Here is a 26,748-nt window from a genome sequence, read left to right on the forward strand (position 1 = left end):
GAGGTGAGATGGAAGCAGGAAAGCAGGGCCAGGAACTGGATTTTCAAGTTGGGATGGTTTCTATGAAGATCAGGAAACAGTTCCAGAAGTAGCAGTGAAGTGATTATCTGATATAAAACACCCTCTGAATTTTGTCATTGAAATAGTGAGGATTCCCTGCTCTTATGCACTGCATATACTGGGTATATATAACAGCTCAGGCATCAGGACCTTTCCTTGCTCTGCTGCAACCATAAAGCTATGGGAATAATCACCTCCCTGGATAATGATAGAATGCCATTTAGGGGCTGACTTTTCTCCTTTGCTGTGGAATAACCTTGTCATTTTGAATTGATTTTCTTTACTCAGTGCTTGAGCAAGTGAGGTACTTGGCCACATTTATTTTATTTTTACATTTTCGCAGGCTTAGTGGGGTTGCAGACAGGGTGCAGTAAAATGGGGGAAATGGAGGTTGGAATTTTTTTTAGGTCACAACTAGAATGGAATGTCCCTTTAATCTGAAGTCAAAGAATTCTGCCCAATGATACTGAGCAACCTTGGGATTAAAAAAAAAAAGCATGTGTGTATGCGTGTACACACAGACATATAATCTTTGAGTCTAACTATAGATCTGACATTTATTTTATGTCAAATATCATAAATATTCTATTTTCTCTGTAAGGGTGTGAAAGCAATTTACTGACATTTCTTGCATTTTCCATCACATCTCTGTGAGACAGGTATACAGAAAATATTAGAGTATATTATCTGTCATAGTGAGTCAGTGTGGAGTAGAATTCTCTGAGTACAGGCCCTATGACAATATAACAACAGTAATGGCAACAACAACAATAACTCATAAAAATAGCACTTACATTGCTTTAGGATTTTTTGCAAAGCACTTTAAAATACTAACTCACTTTATTTTATTATCACATGTTGTCCCTGTGATTATTTGTCCAGAGATTAGATATAGCTTCATTACCTTGGGAGATAGATGCTATCATGATCTTCACTTTAAAGTTAAGAAAATTGAGGCAGAGGTTAAATGATTTATATGGAGTCATACAGCTAAGTGACTGGGTCTGGATTTCAAGTCAGCTCTTTCTTAATCCAGGTCCAGAACTCTCTCCACTATACCCACCTGGCCACCAACTTCATCAGATTACTCTGCTGTTTCTTCTTAGTCATACCATAGGAGGCACACTGGTCATCTATGTACAATTTTGGCTTGTTTTAAGAGGGACATTAATAAACTAGAATGTTCAGAATCAAGTGACTAGGTTACTCAAAGGGTCTAGAACCCACAAAATTTGGGATGTAATTGAAGGAGCAGGAGATACTGAACCTAGAGAAAAGAAGATACAGAGGAGGCTATGATTGTTTTCAAATATTTAAAGAGGTGCTCTCTATGCGATTATTTGTTCAGAGATTATATATAGTTTCACGAAAGCACAGCTCCAGAGGGCATAACTAGAAACAATGGAAGATTTTTTTGGTCCAGTGTATAGGACTAACGATTTTCTAAGAATTAGTACCATCCAAGCATACAATGGACTTATTGCAGAAGTCATTGCTCTTCCCACCATTGGAAATGCTTAAGTGGAGACTGAGTGTCCACTTTTGGGGAACTGCCTTACGTAAGAAAACCTCTCAGTCCCTTTCGGTGTTAAAATTCTACAATTTCCTCAAATCTGGCTTCAACTTTATTTCCTATTGTTACCTTACATGAATCCCTTCTCTAGGCAGGGACAATGGTGATTCACTATTTTTCAAGACTTTAAAAAGGATTTTCAATTCCTTATCTTATCCCACATTTTTTCCCATCTGTAAGGACTTCCCAGGCTCTTATTTACTGATTCTTCAAGGCCTAGTTCAAATTCCAATCCTTTAATGAAGTCAAAACCTCATATTAACTGGCAGTTCTCTTCTGAATTCATATAGAACTTATGGTCTGGGATATTATTCACTTATTATTTAACAGATGTTGCTTATATTGTCTTCCCTTTAAGTCTGTTAACACTTTGGTGTCAGATGTATACCCTACCAAAAACTATGTACAGTATACAACAGTATCATACTAGATATACAATAAATCTGACTGAGAAAAACAATGCTAATTAGGAAGTGAAATCTTCTAACAGGAACTTTCCACTAGTAATATGATATGATGGATAGCATTCTGAAGACCTGAATTTGAGTCCTGGCTCTAATATTTATTATCTATTGTCAAGTCCCTTAAAATTTCTGAACCTTAAGTTTTCTCATTTGTAAAATGGGGATAATACTTATTGCTTATCTCAGGATTACTGTGAGCAAATCTCTTGGAAAATCTACCATACAGACATAGGAGTGATTATGTCCAGGAACTTATGACAGTGAGCATATTAATACTTAGGTGCATAATAATAATAATAGGTGGTACTGCCATAGGGTTAGAGTTTGAATTGTTCAATAGCTCTTTAAGATTTCCAAAGTACTTCTCTTATAATATTTTGCAGATATTATTAAGCTTACTTTATAGATGAGAAAACTGAAGAAGCACAGGGATAAAGAGATTTTACCAAGGGCACGTGATAGTCTGAGACTATAGCTGAATCTTGGCTTCCACTGCTTCTTCTAATGCTAGGAAGTGGGGGTGAGGTGGGGGAAGAGGGAGGAGTGGGGGTGCTGGGACTCAAACCCACATTTTGTGACCACCATGTTAGCATTCTTTATGATACACTATGACAACGGGACCTTCTGTCATTTGCTCCTCCAGATTCTCTCTGGCAGCCCAGGTGTTCTGTTTCTGTTTTTACAGTGCGTACCTCTGTTCTCCTTGGCAAGGTTGTCAGCCATCTCCCAGTAGTCGTAGCTGTGCAGAATGCTGTTGGTGATGCTGACGTGGTTGGCTGCCATCTGATGGATCCGATGTGGAATGCTAATTATGGACGATGGTGAAGGGGTGCTAGTGCTGGAGAGACTCCCCTGAGATCCCACTGAACTGACTGGAGAAGGGCTAGGAGACATGGGGGATGGAGTTCCTGTGCTCCTGTACAGGAAAAGATTGAAAAGTAAAACATTAAAGAGAGGTAAGTGTGGGGTGGGATATATAAGACAATACTTGAATGCATTTGCATGTTAACAAGCAGTTGCATAAGGTCATGAACAATTAATTTCAGTAACATCAACTTACTTTCCACTGGCACCCCATGGAGATGGGGCCTGGGCAGCTTTAGATGAATTCTGTGGAGGGAAATAGACTTATTGAGGGATCAATTTTCTTGAGAGAGAAACAGTGAACATATTCATTGCAAACTTAGAAAGTAACATATAAATCAAAATTAAAGATAAAAAAGAACTAAAAAATATATAAAAATAAAGAATATGCTTTATATTCATTCTGGAAGCACATAATTCAACATGCTTCCTTAAAAGGGCAATTACTTTTTTTTTTAATATATTAAGATCATATTACACGAGCCAAACACTTATATTCAGAAAATGAAAAGGAGTTTTGTATTTACTAGTAAAAGATAGACAAACATGGTGCTGTTTACTAAGAAAATAAAACCATTTTCATAAGAGGAAAGAGCTCCCAATAGCTGAGCCACTATTATTTTTCTTTTCTAGAATCAAAAGTGACACTTTTCTTAAACATTGATGGATATATCAGCTTTGTTTTCCTCTCCTAGTTTTCAAATGTTAGTCACTTAATATGAGTTATTAAAAGTATACTTTGGTTGCAATAAACATGAGCAGAAGAATTCTATAGTACATGAACTAGAAGAAGGGAGGATAGTAAGCAGGAAAAAAAAAAGTTTAATTCTTCCTAGCTACCATGGACAGAAAGATGATCTTTCAAAATTGGCTTTGCATTGGGAAATTGAATTGATTTTCACCATGCTGTCATTTTTTACCCAAAGGTTTTATAATTACTGAATTTCAGTCATTGTTTCAATAATCTCTGATTGTAAATACCTACTCTGCATTATAAATTTCCAAAGGAGAAGAATCATGTCCTAAGGTTCAATATGGTACCTGTTCTGTACTATTCTTAGAGAAATTGGAGACAATGCACAAATAAAGAGGCATCATTACATCATGGAAATTTTCCAATCCATTCTTCATTCATTATGCCCAATGCTTACATTTAACCATAAAAAGCTAACATCTTCTCTTTATATGATTACTCTTTTCAGAGTTTCCTCTTAGGTATCAAAGTTCAAAACATTTGCCACATTTCTGACTTTGACTTCATCTTCCTACAACCATACTGTGTAAGGTCTAGTACCCTTCTCATTTGAGAAAAACATCATTTAGTTGACTATGGCTCGGAACACGAAATCTATTTTGGATAGACTGTTTAGCTGTATGCTATGAAGACAATAGTCAGAATGAATATTCCCCCTCTCCCTCCCACTAATGGTTCATGTGGGCTCCAACATATGCATGACAAAATTACCCACTGAGGCTAGGAAACAGATTTAGATGGCCATTACTCCTAAACATCCAGAGAGGTGCATGTTGATTGATGAATCCATGGCTGGGCTTGTCACATCTTGGGGAGCACCTCCATACTAGCTACCTTCCTTCCCCAAGGTTGACCCTGTCCTAAAGGGTCCTCATTGATTGGAATATCTTCTCTGAAAAAGATTAGGAGGGAGAATACTTCATTTTCTTCTTCTCATAGGAGATTCAAAAGAGTTGCTTCTCCATGAGTCAATAGGGATCTCTGATAGGAATGATACCAGATGAAGGAACTGCTGCTATGGTATGCAAGAAGGGGCCTTATAGCTCATTTAGCCCAAATTTCTCATTTGAAAGGAAACTGCAGCAGAGGACCGAAATGACTTGCACAAGATCACATAGGTAAAAAACAGCAAAGCATTATAAAGGGTAGAAAGACGCCCCTGGATTAGCTATGAGGAATGATGTCTTGCAGGATGGTTAAATGTTGGAACAGGATGTTGAGTGATTAGGTGTATAATCTTTTTCTTGTGGGTTTAAGGAATATCACTGGTTAGCAGGGGAAGGAAAGGAGAGGCATAGACTATCCTAAAATAAGGATACACATTAGATGACTTCTCTAATGTGTCTTCAGTCTTAAAACTTTGGGATTGGATCATGATGTGGTTTCATATATACACTCAGGGAATAAACTGTCATCTGCCTGAAAGCAATGGATTCTCTCTGTCTAATCAGATTTACTTTCACCAGGATCTTTAAACAATATACAGTATGTTCTATAATCATGTCAAATTACAAGCAATCTACAAAGCAAGATAATACCTTGAAATAGTCAATAAGTGCTTTTGAATACTTTACAGCATGATCTCTTTTGAGTCGAAACATTCGCCAATACAGGAGAGCCAGACAGCGATAACTATATTACAAAAAAAAGAAAATCAGTCTTAAGAGTAGCCATAAATCCCAGACAAAACTAGAAAAATATCTTCAAACATTTCACTTGTTTCATGGCACTTACTAGTTATAGATTGAGGTTTTGAAGCTCCAAGTCAAACCTACCATTAAAAAAGTTAAATTCAAAAAGACCGGAACTTCCTAAGTGATTGCTCAATAGAATAAAATAATCTACTGAAATAAAATACATTCATCAGTTTCAGAATCCTTTTTTAGGAGTGTGAATTTTGGGGCTATTACCTCTGTTTCTCCTTTACACCACTAGAGGGTAGTATCTCCCTGTAAAAAGTGAGTTGAACAGGGCAAGAGAAACAAATTCCTGGATACTAAGCAGTGTAAGGAAATTGCTAGGTCCATTTCTCACACTAACAGGTTCAGGTGCTTAACTGACTTTGAATCTCTTCTGCTGAAAACAAAAAAAAAACTTTTCTTCCAAATTTTCTTTCCTCATTTTATAATTAATCTAGTACTTTTAGGAGTAGTTTACCTAAAGCTGGAAAAGAACATAGTCTTTTTCTAAAAATGTGTACTTTCTTTGGTGTCTATCTCCCACTATCTAGTTTACTATTCTTATATTTTTATAAATCAAATGGCTCTAGCATTTACTGGGACACCAACTATGGCACAATCATCTATTGTTGTAGTTTTACAGGCAATTCTTCATGATCAGATTCACAATTCAGAAATATCTTCTTGAAGGATCATAGTAGAGATCTCCCAGTCCATAAGGAGTTGATGATCTTGTTATTTTATCTTTTTATTTTTATCACAAATTGTACATAGAAACTATCTGCCAATGGAATTATTTTGAAGTTTATAAAAAATATGGAATAATTTCCCCTAAAAGACTTAGGTATGTGAGGTGTTATGCCCTGTGAAGTCTGGATGGAGGAATCATTGTTATCTCATTATCACTGTTATTAATAGAAGTCATATTTGTGCATTATGTAGGTTAAGTCCCTACATAGGATTGTATGATTTTGGACATGATAGGATCACAGGATTTATCATTATCATCATTATTAGTTATTGTATTAATGCAATGACTATACACTACATAAAAACACAGAACTTTATAGAGTTGGAAATAAACCTTAGAGATCAATCAATTCAACTCCTTTGACTTACAAATGAGGAAAGTAAGGCTCCAAGGGATGAGTATTAGTAAATATTTTTAAAATAAATCATTTTACTATCAAAAGGTGATAAACCTTAACAGAAGAAATCATTGAAGACAAGACAAATACATTTTATCTTGCAACAATAAAAAGATTTTAAACAACAAAAAGTGATGTTATTAAAATTAATTTAAAATATGTAGGCTTGGAAAATATGTACAGTAAGTACTGCAGAAAAAGATCTAGAAAAAGAATTTGTAAAAAATGGATCCATAGTTTTACAGGCATTAACACAGTCCATCAAACACTGGTCAAAGGCTACAAGTTAAGACAATTTATGAAGAAGGAATTACAAAATACTAACCATAAGGAAAAAAAAATTCAGATTTCTTAATAATCAGAAAAATGGTACTTTATACTACTTTGTAGAACTGTAAAAAACAAAAAACAAAACACAAAACAAAAAGCAAAGTTGGCAGAGCTGTGGGAAATAGCAATCTAAAGAGGTTGTAGGGCTGTAGACTGGCATAAATATTTTGGCAAATGGCAGTGTGCAATAAGTCACAAAATTATGCATAACATCACTTATTAATTGCATTGCTATGACTTTTATCCTAAAAAACATCATAAAGAAGACCTATATAATAATATTGACATATACTCTATTAAAACAGGAAAAATTAAAAAAAAACTGGAAAATGGCTGTATAAATTATATTACATTAATTTTTTTGTTCCATAAAGTCTTAGTCTGCCACTTTGTTACAATGAACAGGAGAGCCTGAGTTTCTAAAGACTATGCCAGACGAACAAAAACTCTGGCAAGTTTTACCAAGTTGGAAAGGTTTTCAGTATGGTCTTGGCACCAGACTAGATCTGCATTGCAAGGATCAGCCTAAGGACAGAGAGGCCCATCATGCTAGGCTAACCACTTGGCAATTAATTTTTTGCCCATGATGACCCATACAATAAAGAAAAATACAAAAAGGTCCTTCTGACAACTCTAGTGATGATGGTGGCAGAATGGCAGAAAAAGGAGAGAGGATGCCAAGAATCACCAGAGTTCCAGACCACGATTAGGTTAGCTGGTGCTACACTAAATATAAGCTCTGTCCAGTGACCAACAAGTGGAAATACTATCGAAGAAAATGAATCCTATCAGACTTGATATTCTCACTATAAATAAAACCAATAGACAATTTAGCTAAAGGGAAAAATGGTTCACAGATTTCTTTTGTAAAGGCAAATAATGAAGTTGGTGGAATTGGTTTTACTGTGCATTTAAAACAAGAAACATTATTTCATGGGAGATTTGATCAAATGTGAACTATAGTAGTAAAAAGATTACCATGAAAATAACTGAAGATTATTGTCAACATATATTATAAAAAAATGAATAGTGAAAATCTCTGAAACATTTAATGACACCTTCCAAACTAAATCAATATATACTTTAATATGCAAAAATAGATGTAGGGCAAAGTAACAAACAAAAAAAGGTAATAAGATGTGGTTCAGGAATAAAGAGAGAGAGAAGACAAAGGCTTGTAGATTATAAAGAAGTCTTTTCAGACATAAGAATGGTGATTAGGAAGATACCGAACATGGAGAGAATCAAATATTATTATTGTTATTATTATTATAAAAAACTTCATATATTTTTAACAGACAGGAAATGACTGGTTAATGTATATAGGAATTTTTTTTTCTGAATTAGTGGGTTTATGTACAGCTGGATTTCTTATTTATTAATATCAAATTGGATTTGAAGCTGTAAATACCAAGTTGGAAGAAAGTATTTTAAAAAATGAGATGATCTGAGATACAAATGAGGCAACTTTAATGTGAACTATTCAAATTAAGTTACTGATGCCAAGAAAGAAGAACTAGGTAAAATAATAAACACTTTTTCTACTGAAACTTAAATATGTAAATCAAGTGCTACAATAAGGAGGTCAAAATAATGTATGTCACCCAGTAAATAATTGATTTTGCTAGGTAGATAGAGAAATGAACTGATACAGAATATAAACTTATTTGTAAGAACTCTAAGAATGACCTAATTTGAGAGGATGGATAATGAAGCATGGCATGCATTTCATAGGAGAGGGACTCAAGACTCAGAAAAAGACCTACGTTTTTGGGACAATGGCTAATGTGGGAAAAGAAAATAGAAAATTTGGCAATAGACCCAAGGAAGCCAAATTGTCCTTATACATTAAAGGATGAAACATAAAGGGACAATAAATGTACAAAAAACTGAAAATATCTGTAAAGATTTTTATAACAAACCATTTCCTTTATTAATGAGAGAGGAGTCACCACATAGTTCCCAAAGTCTGTATGTGAGCAAGTAGAAATGGCATTAAAGAACACAGATGGGAAGAATAGCTGGATTAGATTAAGCATACAAACAAGTTCTGCGTGGTATACAATTTAATTTTAAGGATACTAAGGAATCACTTCCAAAGTTATCAAGAAGAAGGCAAGATAAAGTCTGCAAAAGAACTTGGACTTTACATAAAAAGGTGACTTGGACAGAGGACTAAATTTCGAATCACATATACAGGCCATATGGCATAACATGAGCAAATCACATAACATCTCAATGTGTCTGGCAACATTAAAACTATACACTTCAGAGAAAGCACCGATATGTATTGTTGGAGGGAGTTCCTTTTACCAGTGAAATCTGAGGTCCAGTCCAAAAATAAAACAAAAGTGATCAAGAAAAATATCAATAATGCCTAAAATGCCAGCTTTCTGAACTGAACTTTTCTGAACTTTATGAAAATAGAATAATTACATATATTTAGTTATGTTTAATGAAGGTCTGATAAGGGAATAATCAGACTTTTGCAAATGATGTTCTATGGAAGATCTTATCTTCACCAGTCCCATAAAAGACTGAAGGATGTGCATAATACACCTTATTGTTTATTGACTTCAAAATTTTGTTTCAGTAGATCAAAATATTCCTTTTCAAGGCTCTCCTCTATCAATATGTCTTCTATGCATACTATCAAGATCATATGGGATTCCTTAAAAGATACAATAAAATTGGAATCAGGCAAGATGTGAAACAAGGAAACATGCTTCCATTTGCTATTGTTATAACACATATCCTCTACAAAGTCTACATGGAGGCGGAATTCCTCATAGAGCAATCAATTATGTACCACACACTGTGCTTGTCACTAAGAATATAAGTACAAAAAAAGAAAACTATCATTATTTGAAAGGAATTTTCATTCTAAGATGGTGAGGTCCTCTAAGTGTGCCTATGTGTGAGTGACATATTTAAATTTGAGTTTTGTTTATTTATCCACGTGAATATTCAATTAAATGAAATATGGTTATGATATACACATGAAAAATCAAGGGAATGAACAATGTTTATGAAATATTTAGATAGACAATTCATAAATCTGATCTTTTCATGTGTATAATTTGGACAGAGAGTGAATGGCTTAATGCTCTGAGCTCAGAAACAAAAAGGAGAAGAGTTGTCCTGACTTTGAGAAATTATATGATATTTTTAATCCCTCAGATTTCTCTCTGAAACAATGACTTATATTTTTTAGATACTGGTATTATTCTGATGATGGCTCCTGGTCATGGAATGCCAGCTTAATAATTAAAGTTGGGGTATCCCTAAAAGGCAATGGATAGGTGAAAGGCCATCAATTATTACCAATGAGTAACCATATAAAAGAACAGTATAAAAGATGTCAGAAATGTTTGACAACAAAAGGTGGTGGGCTGGTCACGTAGGAATAAATATGAATAAGGATAAGGGATAAATGATGTATGTCATTTGCTTTACTTTTATGTACCTGAAACCAGGACCTAGAGAAAGATCCTCTGAGAAGACTACTTATGGAAGATGAAGAAGCAAAAGGAGGGATAGAGTATTCACATCATTGAGATCAAATATCTATTGAACTTTAAAGAATAAATATGTGTATATATGTGTGTGTGTGTGTGTGTGTGTGTGTGTGTGTGTATAATGAGATATAGAGAAAAAGAGAGTGTGAGAGAGAGAGGGGTAAAGAGAGAACAAATACGTGCATGAGAGCTTGACTAGGGGGTCTCTGGGTTACTTCTAGCCCTGTATTTATGACCTGCTATAATTTAAAGGAATATCATAATATTATAAAAAGTATAAAGCACATGAGAAGAAACTTAAATAAGATAATATAATATTAAATGAGCAGAACCAGACCTGTATATGCTCTGGGTATTATAAATTCATATGGAAGGTGTTTTCTACCAAGGAGGAAGGAAAACAAATTAAAGGTGATAACTTTAGGTAAAACAGACATGGGACACAAACAAGAACATTTTCTTTGCTAATTCTTTTGCTCTGCCTTATTGAAGTCTAAAAATTTTCTCTAAGATTTCCTCCCTCTTGTTTTAAATGTTTTGTTTTTTGTCCTTTTAAATTTTATTAATCTTTTCAAACTTTTTTTTTGCATTTATAATACATTAAAAACAACGCAATGAATCTGATTTTAAATTTGGTGGGCTTTAATTTGAAGCATTATCTTGGTTCTGCTAAATTAATCCTACATGTAAAACAACAGGTGAGTTATTATGATTGCACCTAAAATGTTAAACACAAAAGAAATTACATGGACATTGGCACAGTAAGTATATAAGCCATTAAAAATCCAGACCCATCAAATGCTGAAAAACTAATAACCTTAATGAACTAGACCTGACCTGCCAACTACCAATCATTATGAATCGCTCAAGCACACCTGTAGAATACTAGCCATTCATAAGTCATTCAAGAGTTCTAGGAATCCCCTACCCTCCAAAGCAAAATCTTCTTTCTTGAGGTCATGAGAGATGACAGAAAGTACCTCTCATTGGCATTTTTAGTACCTAGTTTAAAAGAAAACCACTGACAGGACTAAAGATGTCAAATGAATGATGATATACCTACCATAATGCAGCTAATTGTTTGTCCTCTGGAGTGGCATTTGGGCCTGAGTGAGTTTTTAGTCTCATAGCATACCTTCAAAAAAAAAAAAAAAAGTAAAAATAGTAAACATAATTATTCCATGTCAACAGTAGAATATGCTTTTTGTTAAGAGCAAATCTCCCAGTTCCTTCTGGGCTTTACATAGTATTTGCTACAATTTTCTTAAAAGCTGGCTGAGGCTGCTCCATTATCAGCAGGCCTAACATTATGAAGATGACCAAAAGAATGATTTTTATGTTCACTGGGGTACTTTCTTTCTTTTTTTGCTGAGGCAATTGGGGTTAAGTGACTTCCCCAGGGTCACATAGCTAAGTACTGTTAAGTGTCTGAGGTTGGATTTGAACTTGGGTCCTCCTGACTTTGGAGCTGGTGCTCTATCCATGGCACCTAGCTGCCCCCTTTCTGTTTTTTAATAATACAAGTTCAAATACCACAAGTAGCTAGGAGTGCTGCTATTTCAAGAATAAGTCATGTTTAAACAGTAACATTTCTACTGTAACAAATTTCAATTTACAGCTGAACTGCTGAGTAGCTTGACTGAAGACAGGCAATGCTCAATACTTCCAGGCTTGCAACCAAGAGAAGTCTCATCTCTTACATTTAGATAAATGTCTGAATTTCCTCTTTTCTTTGTTTGTAACTCATACTCTGACAGCAGTATAAGTGTCTTGGGTACATTTTAATCTATATTTTTACTTCGACAGATGTTTGTTATGAGAAGCTGCTGGCTTTTATGGATGTCCTTCCATTTGTTGCTTTAATCATAGTTATTCATTTTTCTCAATAAAACATCCAATTAACAGGCAGAATTTTTGAGATCATTCAATCCACTTCTATATTTGTTGAAACTTGGAGAGAATTATATTTCTTGTCCCTATCATTAAAACCAGTGTCTTTTATTTGCGTTGCCTAGACAGTTAAAGTGAAATTGGCATTGTAGTCTGGATTATCTACATAATGGTCTTAATTAGGGCAGTAAGGTGGACCTACTGCTGGACCTTAAGTTGGCAAGACCAGAGTTCAAATTTTGCCTCAGATTCTTTAATAACTGTGTGACCCATAGTAAATAATTTAATTTCTCTCAGCTTACTTTTCTCTTCTGCAGAGCTGTTGAGGATGAAATCAAATACATATAAAGCACTTTATAGTATTATATAATGTTAACTCTTGCTATATTATTAGTATTAGTATGAATGGTTCATTATATCATGCTTATAGTACTGGCCACAGTTCTAGGAAGGAATGTAAAAAATTCTGGAATTTTTATTCCAGAAACGATTATAATTTTGAGAACTTCATTCTGCTGCTGTTCTGCTGTCATACTATGTTGGCAATATTGTACACTGAAGCAGCATGATGGTCTGCAGTAACTAAACCAGCAGTGCTTAGGTTATTAGACATATCTAGCTTTTCTTTTGAACAGGGCAGTAACACCTCACATAACAATCTTATACAGTCTTCAAAAATTATGTATTCTGATACCAAAATGACAATCATGAAGGCTAAAAATATTTATAGTATATAGTAATATAGTTGATAACAAATACTTTCCCCTGTATCAATGTGTTTTAGAGAGATTATTGCCTCCAAAGTATGCTGTCATGGGAAGAACTGTAGTTCTAGGCTTGCCATTTAGCTGCAATGTGACTTTGGAGTCACATAACTTATATGAGCCTCAGTGTCCTCATCTATTAAATGAGAGTTGAATTAGAAAAAGATTCTCTCTGGTGCAAAAGTCTATTCTTTTAAAATGATTAGGAATTTTGAATACAGAAAAATAAAATTGAATAAGGATGTAGTCAGTGTTAAATCACAATATTTACCGAGTGATTCTAAACTTTTCATTAAATTTTAGGAAGTTGTTAGTGTTTAAAAGGCATGTTCATTACAGGACAAAAAGCACAAAAAGGTTCAAAAGTTTTAATCAATTAAGTGATATAGGTCTATTAAACATGTAAAGGAAAAGTTAAAGCTCTATCTTTCGATATCAAGATGCTTTCTTACAAATCATCTTTTAGTGTTAGTTACCATAAGAAAAAAAAAAATGGTACAGATTGATTGATTCAATAGGTGAATACTTCTTTCATCTTCTCATTGTATCTCAACTCTGGTGAGGAGTGCAGGGGATATTAAAGAGAGGGAATTCAAATTTTGAGGTTTCATTAAGATTCCTATGCTGAAATTATATGAGCAAATTATGACAGTAAAATGTGATGTTATAGATGTTTATATTTAAGAATAGGTCAATAGTGGTTACCCTTTCCAATAAGGTCTGCTAATAATGACAGTCATTTAAAGATGAATTATAGCATATCTTTGTTGCCATTTGTGCCCCTGCCAAGTTATTCAATTTCAGTAGTTACCATTAACACCCACCAAGAGTTACTATTTTTTGTACTGAACATTAATTTTTTGCAGTGTGGCTGATGTTTTGTGTTTATATCTCACACACAATCAAATAAGAAATATAATTAAGTGATTCTTGCTTTCTAATTCCTTACCTGATGAGTTCTACTGTTTCTGAATACATTGTATAGGGAGATTTAGATTCCATTGGACCTTGCTCCATTGCATTTCCACATTCAATAAATGACAGAGCTGCTTCAGCATAATTCAAAGCTTTTCCAAATTTTTCCACCTAAAAAGCAGAATAAAAACATGGTCTCCCTTAAGAACAGTTATAAAATCAACATTCTCATGGAATTTTATGTGCTTTATTGAGATATGAGTTTCAAAAGTCCTGTTAATGAAGCTGAGAAAAAGCTATACTAAATTCAAAGTGAGAATCTAACACAAAACAAAACTGCTAATAAATGGAGCAAATGGAACTACCTAGCCCTTCAAACTAAACTCAACACAAATAAAAATCGTCATTATTTTAGGCTTTCTAATTGAGTTTTGCTATTCATTAAAATCTGGTTCTACAGGAAGTACACAAAATTTACCAGCTTATTTTTACCACTCAGGCAGCATAACACATACAGTGCATATGTAAAATAAATATTATGCATGGTAAAATGAATTCAAAGAACATTCTTTACTACAGATGTTCCATAAATTGTGACTGATTTTAGTTACATGAGCAAGTGGTTATATGCAGAGTTGTACCTCACCCATATAACAGGTGGCAATTATTTAGTATTCATAATTCAACAACAGCAAATTCAACAAAGATTTATTAAGCATCTAATATGTGTGCAAGACAATCTACTAAATCTAGCTGGCCTTAGCTGGTCTTAGTCATACTTCTCATACCATTCAGACCTCCTTCTTGCCATCTGCTATACTAAGACACTTTCATTTCACTTCTTGCAATCCTGATTTCCACCTCTTCCTCTGGGAATCATAATCAAATTTATTCCGACATTGTCACTGGGAAAAGATGTCTTAACTACTCTAGGATTCCACGTACCAGCTGTGTCATTTAACCAAAACTTATCCAATATTCCCCTATCTGTGTTATCCTTTCCTGTTAAGAATATAAGCTCTTTGAAGGCAGGAAGTGCACTGTTTTTTAATTGGTAACTTCTGTCCACTGCACATAGTAAGCATTTAAGAAATTATTCATTATGAATTATTCATTCATTCCAGATGTCTTTTTTCTAGGCCCTCTGAGGCAAAGGTTGTATGATACAGACCCTGGTTTTTTTTTTTTTTTTTAAATTATTATAGCTTTTTATTGACAGAACATATGCATGAGTAATTTTTCGACATTGTCCCTTGCACTCACTTCTGTTCCAACTTTTCACTTCCCTCCTTCCACCCCCTCCTCTAGATGGCAGGCAGTCTCATACATATTAAACATGTTAAAGTATATCTTAAATACAATATATGTATACAGATCCATACAGTTCTCTTGTTAACACAAGAAAAATCAGATTCAGAAGGTAAAAATAACCTGGGAAGAAAAACAAAAATGCAAGTAGTCCACATTCATTTCCCAGTGTTCCTTCTCTGGATGTAGCTGATTCTGTCCATCACTGATCAATTGGAACTGAACTGGATCCTCTCATTATGGAAGATATCCACTTCCATCAGACTATATCCTCATACAGTATTGTTGTTGAAGTATATAATGATCTCCTGGTTCTGCTCTTTTCAGTTAGCATCAGTTCATGTAAGTCTCTCCAAGCCTCTCTGTATTCATCCTGCTGTACAGACCCTGTTCCTGAGGAGCTTTTGTGAAAAGTGTTATGTTTGTAACATATGTTTGTAACACTTAGAACTTCAAGGAATTTCTAAATATCAAAATAATCTTGTATTGTCTTCCCTAAATAGAATAGGAGCTGAGAACAGGAATTCATTATTTTCATTTATATTCCCAGCACCTAGAATGGTTCTGTGTAAACAGTAAACACATAATTTTTTATTTGTAATTCAGGTCCAAGAACTATTTTGTGTTTTTCTACACACACACACACGTATACACACACATATACATGCAAACACATGTTTTATCTATGTTCATAATTGTGGGTGTACAGCAAATAACTGTGCTTGGCACTGAAAAAGACATATACATTATGGTCTCAATTAACATCTAAGGAAAAAAAAAAGCATTTGTTTGGGGAAAATTGGTAATTTTTTCATATGGATATTGATAGGTTGGATACCTTTCTTAGAAAACTGCTTTTTCCTATCTTTTGACCATTTGTTAATTGACAACTACCTAACATTCTTATATATTTGAATCAGTTTCTTTATATATGTTGAAGATCAACCATCATTTGCTACAAAGATTTTCCTCCTTCTAATTCTAAACATATTGATTTGTTTGTACAAACTCTTTTATGTAACAAAAACTTCATATTTTATCTTCTAAAATATTTGCTCTTTGATTATGAATCTCTCCTCTATGATAGCTGCAAAAGACATTTTCTTCCATATTCCTCTAATTCATTCATGGTATTATTTTTTATATTTTGATCAACTGATATTTGGAGCTTATTGCGGAATATGGTATGGGACCTTAGTCTAACTGAAATCGTGTCAGACTGCTTTCCAGTTTTTTAAGCAATTTTTTTTTTTGATTAATAAAGTCTGTATCGGTAGTAGCAGTAATGGTCTTTGGGTCACTGTGTTACTGAATTTGTTTTTTTTACCCCCTGTATAGTGTTTGTGATTTTTTTTTTAAGCTAGGTCCAAAAAGTTTGCATCACTACTATTTTGTGGGATAATTTGAGATCTTGTACTACTAGGTTTCCTTTCTTCCAATGTTTTTCTGCTATTTATCTTGAGATTCTTGACCTTTTGTTCTTCAAAATGAATTATTTGTTTCTGGCTTTCTGAGGTAATCCTTTGATAGTAACATTAGATTGGCACTGAATAAACAAATTTTGGTACTTGTCTTACTGGCAGAGCTCATCCATAAGCAGTTATTACTTTCTTACTTACTGAGGTTTTTGAAAGAATATGTTGTACATGATTATGTGATGATCAACTGTGATGGAATTGGCTCCTTTCAACAATGAGATGATTCAGGGCCAACTCCAATAGTTTTGTGATGGAAAGAGTCATCTGCATTTCCAGTGAGGACTGACTGGATCACAACATAGTATTTTCACCTTTTTGTTATTTGCTTGTTTTTTTGTTTTTTTTGGTGCAGTATGATAAATGTGGAAATATGTTTAGAACAAGTGCACGTTTCACCTGTTTTATATTGCTGTCTAGGGGAGAAGAGAGTTGAGGGAGGAGAAAAAATTTTCAATACAAGGTTTTGCAAGAGTGAATGTTGAAAACTATCTTTGCATGTATTTTGAAGAGTAAAAAGCCATTATAAAAATTTTTTTTGTAATTGTATTCATATAGTTCTTGTATGTTTCCTTGGTAGGTAGATACCTAGATAGTTTGCATATTCTATAGTTATTTTTTAATTAATTTACTTTAATAGTATTTTATTTTTCTGAATACATGCAAAGATAAGTCTTCAACATTCACCTTTGCAAATTCCAAATTTTTCTTCTCCTTTCCTTTCCTTTCCTTTCCTTTCCTTTCCTTTCCTTTCCTTTCCTTTCCTTTCCCAAGACAAGCAAGCTGATAAAGCTTAAATATGTGCAATTCTTCTAAACATATTTCCATATGCGATATGTTATACAAGAAAAATTACATCAAAAGGGGAAAATTTTTTCTTAAAAAAGTAAACAAACAAAAAAAGTGAAAATACTATGCTTTGATCCACATTCAGTCTCCATAGTTTAACTGTAGTTATTTTTAATGGAATCTTTCTTTCTATCTCCTATTGGAATTTGTTAGTAATATACAGGAAAACAGATTATTTTTTTTCTGGTTATGCATGTATATTAACTTTTTAAATACAGATTTCCTTATGAATCATGTTGGGAAAGAAAAATCAGAACAAAAGGGAAAAACCATAAGAGAGAGGAAAAAAAAAAAAGAAGTGAACATAACATGTGTTGGTAGATATATCCCCCAAATGGTAATATGCTGTTTTCTTTCACTTTTATATTTTCTATTGATTTATTTGACCTACAAATTCTTTAGAATTAAGCTATTCAGTTTTCAATTAATTTTTGATCTTTTCTTTCAAGACCCTTTATTGAATATAATTTTAACTGCATTTTGGTCAGTAAAAGATATCTAATAGTTCTGTATTTGTGCACTTATTTGTGAGGTTTTTATGCCATAATATGCGGTAATTTTTGTAAAAGTGCCATGCATAGATAAGAAAGGTGCATACTTCCTTTCTGTTCTAATTCAATAATCACCAGAGAGCTATCACATCTGACTTTTATAAAATCCTACTTAGATTCTTGATTCTTTTTTGGTTGCTCGATTTGTCCAAGGTACTTGGATGTCCCCCATAACTAAAGTATTTATAATTTTCCCTGTAAACTGATTAACATTTAAATATTTAGCATACATATGTTAAATATTGGTATTAATCCATTATCTTTATCATCTTTAGACAAAAAAGAAAATTTCCCATTTCATCTTTTATTCGTGTCTGGTTTTTTTCCTGTTGACTTATATAAATTATCTAAATTACTAATTCTGCTTTTCTGATTCTAATTAAAGTACAATGAATTCTTCTCCAATCCCTTAGTTTAATTCTAGGTGAATCCTTGTCCAGATTCTTATAAAGAAAGAAACTTTTATTGTAATTCTGTTTTCTATCCCATTTTGCTATCAATTTTCGTTTTATATGTTTACTCAATGTTTACCACAATTGCTTAATTGTATATTTCCCTCCATTCTATCCCCTGATTCTTTTGTTGATTCACTAGTCTTTTTTTTTTCCTTGAATTCTTCTATTATCTTTATTCTAGTGATGAATTTTACTTATGATTAATCCTTCCTTTACTTTATCCTCTCTCTTAAATCTGACTTTCTTCTTGTCCCCTTTTTGCTTCTTGGTTGTCTGATAAATTTTTCTACACTAAATTTAGTGTGTTAGAGTGTATATATGTAAGTACATACACATGTATGCTTAATTTTTTTTTTTTGATTCTCTACTTCCTTGAAGCTTTCCTCAACATTTGCATAAGTTTTTTTTTTCCTCATATACTTCAATTACGCAAATAAGAAGTTCCTCCCTTCTATAACATAACTTTTTCTTTCCGTTTTTCCTTTTTAATCTTTTCTGTAGATCATCAAAGACCATTCCAAAAACATTAAAGTTCAGAAGAGACAATTGCTGCTTCTTTTTTAAAACTACTTCATCATACAGTCTCTTTCAGTTCCAATATGTTTGCCTTTGGAAGTTTCTCTTGATTCTATGTTTGCATTTCAAAGACTGAATTCATCTCTGGTCTTCATTTAATAGGAATGTTTAAAAGTTCCTTTCTTTTATTTGTCTCATCCATTTAATTATTTAATTAGAGAGATGTAATTCCTTTTACCTTCCCCTTCCCCCCTGGGATTATACTCAATTTTGCTGAATTATTCTTGGTTGCAAACCTTTATCTTTTCCCTTCTAGAGTAACATTTTTTTTATCCAAGCTTCTGTTCTTTAAAGTGTTAGGTGCTAAATCTTGTGTGATCCTGACTGTGATTCCTTGGTACCTAAGCTTGCTCTTTCTGGTTTCAAAATTTTCTTTCCACTTTTAACCTAGAAATTCTGGATTTTGGTTATAACATGGCTGAGAGTTTCTTTCTAAAAATTTCTTCTAGGATGTGAATGGTGATTATTTGTTTTTAAATTTGTTTTGTCCTGTTGTTCTAAGAATTCTAGACCATCTTCATTTATGATTTCTTGTAACTATGGTATAAAACTGATTTTTTAGGGAAGGGGAGAGGGATCATGTTTTTCTGGTTGAGGATTCTTATATTGTGTTTGCTCATTTTTCTAGATTAGTTGTTAGGCTATTTCCCCCGTCTTTTTATTTTATTTTAATATTTCTTGCTTTATAGAGTAATTTAGTTGTGTGTGGGCTACTGTAATTTTTAGGAAGCCAGTTATTTGGGTTAAGATCTTATACTCATATATCAAGCTATTTATTCTTCCAATTATTTCTTCTAGAGCTCTTCTTTTATTTTTATCTTTTATTATTATTATTATTTTTAATTCTTGTTTTACCTCTTTCAAGAATTCTAATAGACCTGTGGACACTCAAAGCTTTATCTAAGGCTCTGCTCACAGTGGTTATGGAGTTACTCTTTCTCTAGGTTGTGTTTTGAATGTCACCAAATACATAAAATTTCTTATTATTGATGTATTCTAATTATTTTTATTTCAAGGCTTCCTTCTTGAATCATGACATTTTGTCAAAGCCTGGTTTCAACTGTTCTTGAACATATGGATGGGAAGGTGGATTCCTGTATAACCTCTATTTTTATTTGAGGTTCTATCGTTTCCCTCTATTGGCATCAACTATGTACAAAGTACTAGTAAATTTTTTTTAACAAGTTATTTCTTAAGTGCCTGCTATGTTCCAGGCCACTATGCAAAGCATCTTACAATATTTTCTCACTTTTTTTCCCTCATAACTACCATATAACTAAATATTATTATTATTCCCTTTTTATAACTGAGTTAACTGTGACAAAGAGTAGGATCACATAGCTATTAAATGTCTGAAGCCAAATTTAAACTCGGGTCTGACTCTTAAGTCTAATGCCTTCTTGGCTGTCCCTCTAGTTATTACCTCCAAGCTTCTAAGGGGGGCTTACTTCTCAGGCTGATTAGAGTCCCTCTAATATGCAGACTGATAGCTATCTTCCTTTTAAGAACTTTGTTCTCCAGAGTCTTCTCCCTGGAACACTCTAGTCTTATGCAAGGACAGCATGACTATTCTGAGGCTTCCTGGATAAAACACCCCCTTTCTTCTGGTCTAATGGTCCGTCCATGCAAATCTGCCTACCCTAGGGTTTTCTATCAGGCACTGTCCAAAACTATGCCAGCATTTCTCCCGCCAACCACAGGTGAATGAAAGTATTCATTGCAGTTGGCCATTATTTGGTATGGCACTTTTTTGTTTTATATTGTCTGGAATACTGTCATAGTGACTAGGAAGTTTTAGCAAAGTTCTTTTCTTGACTGGATGACCTCTCGGTCCCTTCTAGCTTGAAAATTCTGTCATCTTCTCTATTGGGCAATCTATTTTTACATCTAATGAGACCTCATCTTAGTCTAAGTTCTTTTTAGGTAGACATCAAAACTTTTATTTTGTGCCCTCTTCCCACAATACTTACACTGTATAGTGCTCTACATTCTGTTCATATTCAATAAATATTTGTTAACTGACAAGGATGTGGCAATATGAAGGCTTTAAATATCAAAAGTTCTGTAATATACTATATATATATATATTTTTAGAAACACCTTTGTTGAAACTATGGCAATTTCTACTCTGTGAATTTTCTTATGACAAAAAACTTTTAAACTGAGTATCTTCTGGCTTTACTAACTTACCTAAATGCAGCAAGAGCTGAAGTTACTAAGAAAAAAACAACACTGATATTATTGAATAAGATGGAAGAAGAACTATGAATTAAGAGGGTGGGAATGTATGTATAAGAATGCCACTATAAACTTTATAAACTTTGCTTAAAAAACTTAAATAATAATCTGCAATTTTTTACAAGATATCAGTTAAACCAACAAAATTATTTGCTTAAGTCAATGATGATGATTTCTGATATTCTGCTATGATTCAAATAGCAATTTCACCATTTATATCAATTCTGGTATGTTTTTCCTTTGGGCACATAAATGTAAATACCACAAACATTTTCTTACAAAATAATTTGGTGTGACTACAACTCTTTGTGTGATCGCTTGAAGAAGTCTTTTAACCTCTTTGGAGTTGTTTTCTCATCTCTAAAATGAAATTTGAACTAGATAATCTTTAAGATCCCATAGAGTTTTAAGTCCTATTGCCTTATAATAAACTCAAAGGCTAACAATACAGAAAAACACAAACTTGGATTGAAAACTTTAAGGAAAAAAAATTCTACTACCTATTGCTCTGCTGGCAGTAGTTACTAATTAAGCCTTAGGAACAAAGTGAAATATCCATTTATCCAGGGCTCTCTCCCAGTCAGACATTATTGGCTGGAGTCATAGTTTATTGGGCTATGAGCACTTGATTATATAAACATTTCTTAATTTAACAAACCCAGCCATCCTTGTAATAGATTTTATAATTACCCTAGCTATATTGCACTGATGATGAAGTTTCAGTACAAAAATAATTCAGAAGAACGTTATCTGGAAAGAAAATAGCCTTACCATTGCATCTGCTTTATGTTTCATCCGTTTTGCTTCTTGCATAAAATAATCTGCACTGCGTGGCCTACAAAGAGATAATAATATTGCATTATTTTAATTTTAAATAATAAAGTATAAGATTTAAAAAAAGATATTCTTTCCCTTCATACAAATCTGCTGCACAGATTAAAAGCTACCTATTTTGTAGTATAGTATGTTACTTTCATTCTTTTAAATTAGTGATTTAAAGCAGCAAATATAGGCTGATAATCTGCATTTACTATAATGTAATAAAGTCTCCAGATAACTGATTCTGATTTGTGAATCAGTCTTAAAGTACACCTAAGAAAACAAGTTTTCACACAGCATTTAAACATGAATGATACTTTTTTAAATTTAAAAGCTGTAAAGATGCCTTACAATAGTTGTGTGCATGTGGATGGGCAAATCCATTTATTTACATATCCAAATGAAAACATGTGCTTTCCTTTACCTCTTCAATATAAACTACATTTGTGTACATACAATTATTTTGGAACATCATATAAAAATGAAATGAGCTAATGTTCTGTGATTATATTCCACTTGTAATGAAGTTAATTGTAAAATGATGTCTACCCTGTAACAATGCAAACATGGCATGTATTCTCTAGAGTTCTGATTAGCTAGCTAGTAAATATTAACAGCAGACATGCATTATTAAAAGCAATAACCTTGGCCAACATAGGCTCTGCTGGGAATCAATTGGCTATATCTAAAGATAATATGTCCCAGTCCCAATCTGATTTTACAGAGTTGCCTGGAGTCAACTATCTCTCGATTTAATAAACAATCATTATTGGAATATTTTTTTAAAAGTTTAATCTAATCAGTTAAAACTTTTCCCCTTGTTTAATCATGTATATGCTTATCTATTAATATGCTTTATCTACTTAGATAAATGTAAGCTCTTTGAAGGGAGAGGGCATTTTTCATTTTATCTTCATGTCCCTAGAGCCAATGTTTGTTGTATTGTAATGCGATTATGTACGTATATGTGTTTATATAATATGTAAATCTATATCTGTATCTATCTTCATAAACATATCATTTCATATCATTCATAAACCTACATACATTTCCCTCCCTTCCTACAACAGACACAATTAGCAAATTTTTGCATAATGGAGTGACTTGTGGCTTTTCTTATTTAAGTATACTCCCATCCATTAGTGACTATCTAATATGAATCAAATGCTGTGGACAAAGTATTTCATTTCAGTGTGTGTTAAGTAGTGACATTAATAAGAAACTGCTCGGCTTAGTAGAAAAATGCTTGTTTGAAACTATAAATGATTTCAAGGAAGAATGCATACCTTAGCTTATTTTCATACCTGAAGGTCACAGGAGTATTACTTCTGCCACTTAATACTAATGTACCTTTCCCCCAAACTCCCATATTCTTTCCTTTTTTGGTAATGTATACTAGGAATAAGAAGAGTAAGATCTTCAGAGTTGAAAATTGCATGATCTTTTGAAATAGTTAAAATTAAACTTATCATTTTTGGCTCATCATTTCCCTCCTGAAGCTCCCACTCTTTGTGACACTATTTCTTTAGTTGCCAGGTTTATAGTCCTTTTTGACTCTTCCCCTCTACAAACCCAGGTTTGCTTTACTCCAGAATCCATGTCTTTTTTACTGTCCCATGCTATTAGAAACCCATTCATATTATGAATTTTATTTCAAACTCCATTACAATTTTACCTGTTAATCTGGCCACACTGATCTTTTCCCTTTTCAACTTCTCCTAACAATATATATACCAGAGGTATCAAATACAAGGCCTAGGGCTCCAAGGTCTTGTACCTCAAGAAGCGGATTCATATGTAATGGAAAATATTTAACCAAAAAAAATGCAGATAATGTCACTTTGTGGTTTTCTAAATCACTATATGGTTTCAGGAATCCTCATATATGGATTAGTGGCCCCAACTTGTTTGATATCACTGATCAAATCAAAACTGCACACATTCTGGCCCTTGATTATACTTTTTAAAACGGTTTCTCACAAAAAAGATTAAAAACCCCTGGAGGGGAGAGATATTCTCCTTTGGTGCCCTGGTAGCGTTTTAGAGATGTGTAGGCACTGAATAAATAAATACTTGTTGAATTGAATTTCTGATGAGCTAACACAGCTATGGTAGCTTTGGGAGAGGATCAGCATCCTGGCCAATGAGCCAGAGAAGGTCTCCATGGCAACTTCAAAAAATAGAGGAAAAATTCTCTATTTCATTATTTGTTCCACTTTCCAGTGTGAGGTTAATCATGTTTCTCTTACCTCCTTCTGAAATACTTGTCATGAATAGAATGTAATTTTAAACGTAATCCATTTTCATTAAAGGATTGTTGTTGTTTTTTTTGTTTTTTACAGAACCATCTTCTGTATTGTTTCTGAAATCTTATTTTTTTAAACCAACTTTTTTCCTGTGATAATCTCTTCCTTACTGATAATAGTTGTCTAAAATTATGCCAAATTCAGTGTTTTAATATGTGGAAATGTATCTTTAAGCCTAATATGACTGTCCAAATATTGAAAGTTACAATACAAGGTAATATTACAAATAAATTTTTTTGTTAATTCCAAGACATTCTGGAAAAATAAAGGCCAAATGTGTGCTGCAAAAATGGGTTAAGAACAGCAGATGAAAGATGTTCTTTAAAAGATACAGTAATGGGTATACCAGAGGCAATACCATCATTCTTGTGTCTGAAGAACAGCACATCATATAAGCCATGTAAGAACTGAGCCTGACCATTTGTCTATTTTCCCATTTTAGGGGATTTCTGATTCAGTATCAGGTTAACTATAAAACCTGGGTGAATTCATCTAGATTGGAGAAACAGTTCTTTATAAAATGATTTAAAAGTTCAGATAGCAATAAGCCAGGATTTGTAAGAAAATAATCAGTTTCATTTTAAGTCACTACTGTGGCAGTTACTGAATATAATATGGCATAGGTAACATAAAATTTAATTTTCTCTGCATTCAGATTTTTCATCTTTTATATGGTAAACCTAAAGAGTTTTCTATTTCATTTATATAATATATCCTTTTTACATTTTTTCTTACAGTGATACTATTTTATGGTGATACATTAACAAACCTAATATAAGTTCAATTAAACATAAATGTAGTCAAGTACACATTTTGTGTTCTTCTAAGCTGGGATTTCCAAAGCACTATAAAAGCCAAAGCTTAGTCATCTAAACCTTTTTGTCCAAGAACTCAATGCAACAATAGCAGCTTGAGGACTTGGTTCAAATGTAATGTTTTCTTTTCTTTTTCTCTTTCCCTCCCCCCAACATATGACCTTGGTTCTAAAAAGCAGCATGGTTTTTAGTCACCCCCAATATTTCTTCTGGCACTTGAGTATTAAAGCAACTCAGCTTTCTATTCTTTCTTATGGCTGAGACAGAGCTGAATGGTCTCCCACTGAGCGGCTGGCAGACTTCTTTCTATAATTCCTACCTATGTTAAATGCCGCCCCCAGGCATAGCCATAGTGTTTTGTGAAAACTGGCAGTGATGAGCTCAATGTGTTTGAACAAACAGGTTCCCCAGCAAGGAAGAAATCTGGATAATTTTCTCAGGGGATTCTGAGAACCAAATAAGGCAAATGGAGTACAACATTAAAATGAATTAATTGTTTGGTCTTCAATCAAATTGTTATTTTATTGGTTGATAAAGTCCCAATGTTCTGCTGTGCCCAGAGGCCTGAATCAGGTTCTAGGTGTAATAATTATCTTTAATACATAAGCTCATGTCTCACAAATCCCATTCTAAGAAAATTGATGCTTGAGAGAAAAAGTCTGCTAGCATCAAGTGCTAGCCCTTGTTCTGTATGATAAGTATATGGGTCATTCACGATTAAAGGCTGGAATGCATTCAGCCAGCAAGGATACCAATACAACTTTTGTTTCTATGACCTTGATGTTGGCTTGGGCTGCAAAGTCCCTGAAAGCTTGCTTCCCAGCAGCGCAGCTCTGGTGATTATTCATTGTGTTTCTTACAGGCCATATGCCCCTGCAGACAACTGCATGTCTTGTGGCCAACATGCACATGTTTTGCAGGATGCACAAGCTAAAACTGGCAAAATTTTGCCATTCAATCAAAGCAACTTTCTAAGTAGGATATTACCAATTTGCTGATTATTTTTCTCTGGATGTAGAACTTAAAAATACCAGAAAATTCTTATTTTTATGAGAGGTGATAGAAACTCTCAAATTCTTTAAAAAAAAAAAAAAATTGGCTAGGTGGAAGAGCTAGATTCAAGATTCGAGTTCCAATACTGCTGAAAACTTTGTGTTACTTTGGACAAATTTGGCCTCAAGCTTTCTTACCTGTAAAATGGGGGCAGTAATAGCATCTACTCACAGAATTGTTATGAAGATCAAATGATGTCCTGAATCTTAAAGCTTATATACAAATGTTAACTATTATTGTTTATCATCATTTCTTTCGGTTGAAAGATAATGGACTATGAAATGTATTCAACGAGAAGATAAGGCTCTCCTAGATTAAAATATACATGAGTTCTATATTTAGAT

At 33.4% G+C, this 26,748-nt stretch overlaps 1 protein-coding gene across 2 annotated transcripts in view; it reads right to left on the reverse strand.

Moving 5' to 3' along the window:
* AFF3 (ALF transcription elongation factor 3) overlaps positions 1 to 26,748 on the reverse strand; it is a 658,463-nt gene that overhangs the window by 13,131 nt on the left and 618,584 nt on the right. For both annotated transcript variants that reach the window (XM_051984722.1, XM_051984720.1), the window contains exons 15-20: positions 22,183 to 22,246; positions 13,994 to 14,130; positions 11,454 to 11,525; positions 5,254 to 5,347; positions 3,158 to 3,207; positions 2,790 to 3,013 (exon numbers count right to left, since the gene is read on the reverse strand). In XM_051984722.1, coding sequence (XP_051840682.1) covers positions 2,790 to 3,013; positions 3,158 to 3,207; positions 5,254 to 5,347; positions 11,454 to 11,525; positions 13,994 to 14,130; positions 22,183 to 22,246 — 641 coding nt within the window. The remainder of the gene's footprint in view (positions 1 to 2,789; positions 3,014 to 3,157; positions 3,208 to 5,253; positions 5,348 to 11,453; positions 11,526 to 13,993; positions 14,131 to 22,182; positions 22,247 to 26,748) is intronic.

Source organism: Antechinus flavipes, chromosome 3 (assembly GCF_016432865.1).
Source record: "Antechinus flavipes isolate AdamAnt ecotype Samford, QLD, Australia chromosome 3, AdamAnt_v2, whole genome shotgun sequence".
Classification (NCBI taxonomy): domain Eukaryota; kingdom Metazoa; phylum Chordata; class Mammalia; order Dasyuromorphia; family Dasyuridae; genus Antechinus; species Antechinus flavipes.